The sequence below is a fragment of the Cryptosporidium hominis genome (genome assembly GCF_000006425.1).
Source record: "Cryptosporidium hominis TU502 chromosome 2 CHRO012103, whole genome shotgun sequence".
Lineage (NCBI taxonomy): Eukaryota > Apicomplexa > Conoidasida > Eucoccidiorida > Cryptosporidiidae > Cryptosporidium > Cryptosporidium hominis.
In genome coordinates, this window is record NW_666970.1 from 1 (window position 1) to 4703 (window position 4703).

A 4703-nucleotide genomic window follows, 5' to 3' on the forward strand; every position below is an offset into this window, starting at 1 on the left:
TTTGTAGAAATGAAAGTGTGAATCCAAAGGTTTATTCTTAAACCAATAGAATCAGCTGTTAAGATAGCAGTTCTTAGATGGAATCTTTTTGAATCAAAAGTTTGATCATTAAAAGGAATATAATGGTCTCACCAAAGTAAGACTTTCATTTGAGAATTCAATAGCTTCTTTATGAATATCCAATAAATGATTATCTATAAGTCTACTTTTGTAGATCTTATCTGAATTGACCAATAAATGAATATAAAAATTCTCAAATATTAAACTAAATTCAACAAAATACTCATCTTTATTCTTAGGCTCTTCCATTAGATGATTTTCAACTCCTCCACATTTTTGACAAAAATCCGAGGATTCAAATAATACTGGCTGCTTATTAATAAGCTTTTCATTATCATTAGACTTTGAAGATTTGTAAGCTTCAAAAGGAGATTCTCTTTCCAATACAAAATCTGAACTCCATAAAATATTTCTATCTTCTTTATACTTGTTAAACATCTTCTTGTATAAATAAATTAAAGATTTTAACCTGATAATTTCATCATCAGTAAAGAAAAAATTACCATTGTTGAATTTTGAATTCATCATGATCACGTATTTATTAACTTTATATTCTTCATTAAAAGTAGGTTTCTCAAAACCTCGAGAATTACAATCTTTTCTATTCTCATTCTCCATTTTCTCCTTTAATACTTGATTATCTTCTTCTTTTTCATCAAAATTATTATTTCCTTCTTTTACTTTGATCTTAATTTCCAATTGAAAAATTGGATCTTGAGACATATTGAATTCGGTACCTATTTTATTAAAATTTTGTTTAATATGATCAGGATGAACAATTACATAAGGAAAAGAATTTTTCAAATTTTTTGAACGAATTTTAGAGGATGGTATAAGATGACCAGAAAATTTTGAAAAAATCACGCTTGGAGTAAAGAAATGTCTCCCTAAAAACTCTTTTCTGATCTGTTGGTACCCTAGATTCTGATCTTTAAGTAAAATATTATTAATGGATTGTATAAAAATTTCTCCCAAAGAAAGATTAATAATTGTTCTATGGTTATTATTTAAGTTATTTGTATATTTAAAACAAAGATTAAATAAACAAAATTGATAGAGAAGATATTCGGTATCGTATATTTGAATAGAAATTTCTCCAAGTTTAAAATTTGAATATTTTAAAGATCCTAAAAATCCTCCCTCTTTTTTATTTTCCTTATTGTTAATCTTCATCTATTTCTGATTAAAAGATTTAATATTTTCAAAAGTTCTTTTTAAATCAATAAGAGTAGATTTTTTTGGAAAGATCAAAAGTTCATATCCATTAATCAAAGTCATTATTGCAGGAAATATATTCATAGAGATTTTTGATAAGTTAAGATCCATCTGATTCTCAAATGAATAGAATGAAATATTCTTTAAATTAAAAAATTCAAGTGCCTGTTCTTTTTCTTTTCTAATAATATTTCTCAACTCTTTCTTATTATTTGGTTCATTTTTCATTGTTTGTTGAATTTTCAACATTAATGTCTCGTGATCATTATGATTTACTACTTGAATATTATTTGCTAACATGGATAGAATTAATCCCTCCATTTCAAGAGATAGATTCTTTGTAGATGTCCATATTTGAAATGATAAAGTTGAAATCCAAATTTGAATACCTGTAAATGAAACGTTTTCTTCAACAAAGTACTCATTTTGAAGTAAATATCTCAAGATCTCATTATATAAAAGACTTTCACTAATCTGATTAATTTCTTCTTCTTCATAATCATAACTTGCAAGATTTCCAAAGCTACTATTTAAAGTTAGTCCAGTAACTCCTCTAAATATTGATTGACTACTTTCCATAACTCTATATGTTTTTAATGATTGAAGAAAATCCTCAGGAGATGTTAAGATCTCAGAAATTATCCTAGTTACCTTTTTTTCAATATCTTCAATAACAACTTTATTATTATTTTCTTTGAAATCTGTATTATCATTTACTTTAAATGTAGTTAATTCAAAGTTATTATTTAAAGCATTGGATTTTTTTCTAAAATTTGGATTAATCTTACATCCAAGACATTTGTAAGTATTTAATGTATCGTGATTATGTTTATTCAAAGATAAGTGTCTGATAGAGTACCTAGAATTCGAATTGGTAGTATTTGGAAATCTGGAAGAGACTTTTAATTTGTTTAATTTTATTGAATATATCATATTTTCTTTAGATGAAATATTGATCATTTCCATCAAAGATCTTACCAATAGAATCTCTTCTTCTTTTTGAGATCTTGAAATAATTGAATTAATATTAGAAGTTACATAAGGTACCAGATTTCCAATCTTCCATATACTCTTTAAATCATATAAGTTAAATCCAGAGATTTCTAACGAATTTAAATTAAAATGAGGTAAATATTCATCATGAATTATATGATAATTAAAATTTGGACAAAAACCTGGAATTACTGTATTTTCTTGTCTCTTATTATCATTAAATACGGTACATGCAAAAAGCTGATGAATGTTTATACTTAAACCAATCTTTTCTTTCATCTTTTCTTTGTTTTGTTGACAATCATTTGTAATAATTTCATTGTATTCCAAATCAACTAATCTTAATTTATTCATATTTTCAATTTCCACAAAGGATTGGTTTGTAAAAGTATCAATAAGATCTTGAAATGCGTGATCTTTTACTTGATTTCTTTTAGACAACACTCTTTTATCACTTAGTCCAATTTCAAGAATTTTAATACTTGGGAGGAATGTGATTGGAAAGATCTTAATAGCATGTGATGGAATTTTCATCAAAGAATGATTGAAAAGATTATTCTTTTCTATTCCTGTAGCTCCGGATTTCTTAAATAGTCCACAAATCAAACCAAATTCATTTTCAAATGTTTCAAATCTTAAAATATTAATCAAAGTTTGTCTATGATAGAATGAGATCTTATCAGAAAGCATATTCATATCAAATTCTAAGATTAATCCAGAAATCTTACCAACTAAAGCCTCATTTGGTGATTTTGTGAATAATAATGGTCTCATCCAATCCGGTACCGGTATAATTTTTGAAGAAATAGATGATAAATCACTCATAATGATTGAAATTCTTGCTTTTGGAATAGTAACTTGTAATTTTCCTTCACTTGAAAACCATTTATTGAAAGTAGAGAATTTCATTGAATCAACTTGTTTGGGTTCTGGGATCCAAAATTTTTGATCTCGGATACCTTTTTTCCCGTCGTGATCATGATCACGATTCTTAGCACTATTCCCTAAAACTCTTTCTTCTATAAAATTATGAAGAATATCTGGATCAACTTTAGAATTCCTATTTAAAGCTCCCCAAAATCCACCTCCTTTTGACAAAAAACCTTCTTTTAAGAACTCATTTGCTGACATATTTAAAGCTATTACATCCCTAATAGAAATCTCCGTCTCAATTTCTGCAAGAAGATGTTTTGGAATATTTGATGGACCACCATTCATTTTAGAACCTTTATTATATGAAATGATTGATGATAAATATCTTTCAAGGTCTTTATGAGTTTTACGATTATTATAAATATATTGAGAAGCTTTCAAAAAAGATGACCATTGGTTAAAGTAATTAATAAAATTGTATAATACTGAAATGATATCCTCTGTACAATTAAGCTCAAAATTCTCATCAGGATAATCATCCACAGATGGAGGCCTTTCTAAATGCTTATCTGAGCTTGGAAGAAATATCAATTTGCTAGCTTTCCATTCCCTTGAAGAAATATACTTACTATACTGCTCCTCGTCCTTAAAGATAGTTTCAAACATAATATTAGAAGCATTTAAAGCTCGAATATCCCATCTTTTAAAAAGTATATGTAATTCTATACCTTGATCTTTAGTCATTTGAATACTAGAAGAAGGATCTTCTGGTAATTTAATGAACTTACTATTACCATTCTGAGTATGTTTAGGAAGTTCTGACTGTGAAAACTCCTTTGAGCCCACAGAAATCTCACTAAGTTCTCTAAATAACTCAAATTGAGATGAATCTTGTCTATTCAAATTACATAGAAAATTACTCATAAAGTTAATCTTTTGTCTTTCAGTCTTATTTGATGAGAAAAAGATTGGAAGTAGATTCTTTGTTATCTTAGAGAAGAAACCATTATTGTTACTATTAGAAGATGATGAATCATTAGTATTTGAGCTTGCATGACCAGTTTCATCATCATCTCCTCCTAAAGCTGTAGTTGTGTCTCCTTCAATATCTACCAATTTTGTAACTACATTCTTAGGTACCGAAGTTAGTAATAAATCATTAAATTTACGAAAAATAACTCTAAAACCATAAAAACGAATCCAAAGAAACTGAAGAAGATTTGATTTCTTTCCTTGCAATTCTTCTCTTGATAGTATCTTGGAATCATTTATTGAGCTAATATTAAATGTATCACAAATAATCTCAATTGCAAAAGGATTAGAACCCAAATGATCATCAATTAACATACAATGGATATTATGTAATTTGATATTCAAAGAATTAACAATACTGGTTTCTATTGATTGAGAGATCTGATTTGCTACTTTATTAGTTGACCATGGAGATACATACTTATACCATCTTAAAATCTTTTTTATTTTTGATTTAAGAAGTCTTTTACACCATTTTTTGGAATCCCATTCATCCAAGCTTGCTAGTCTAATTTGCAGATCTATATCCC

The 4703-nt window shown here is 27.1% G+C and overlaps 1 protein-coding gene across 1 annotated transcript; it reads right to left on the reverse strand.

Annotated features, from left to right (window-relative positions):
• Nucleotides 1-1233: 1233 nt before the first annotated feature.
• On the reverse strand, nt 1234-4488 carry Chro.20384 (hypothetical protein). The annotated part of the gene is made up of 1 exon (XM_660396.1): nt 1234-4488. One exon carries the CDS (start codon nt 4486-4488, stop codon nt 1234-1236), a length of 3255 nt encoding a protein of 1084 aa, XP_665488.1.
• Between the last annotated feature and the right edge of the window lie 215 nt (nt 4489-4703).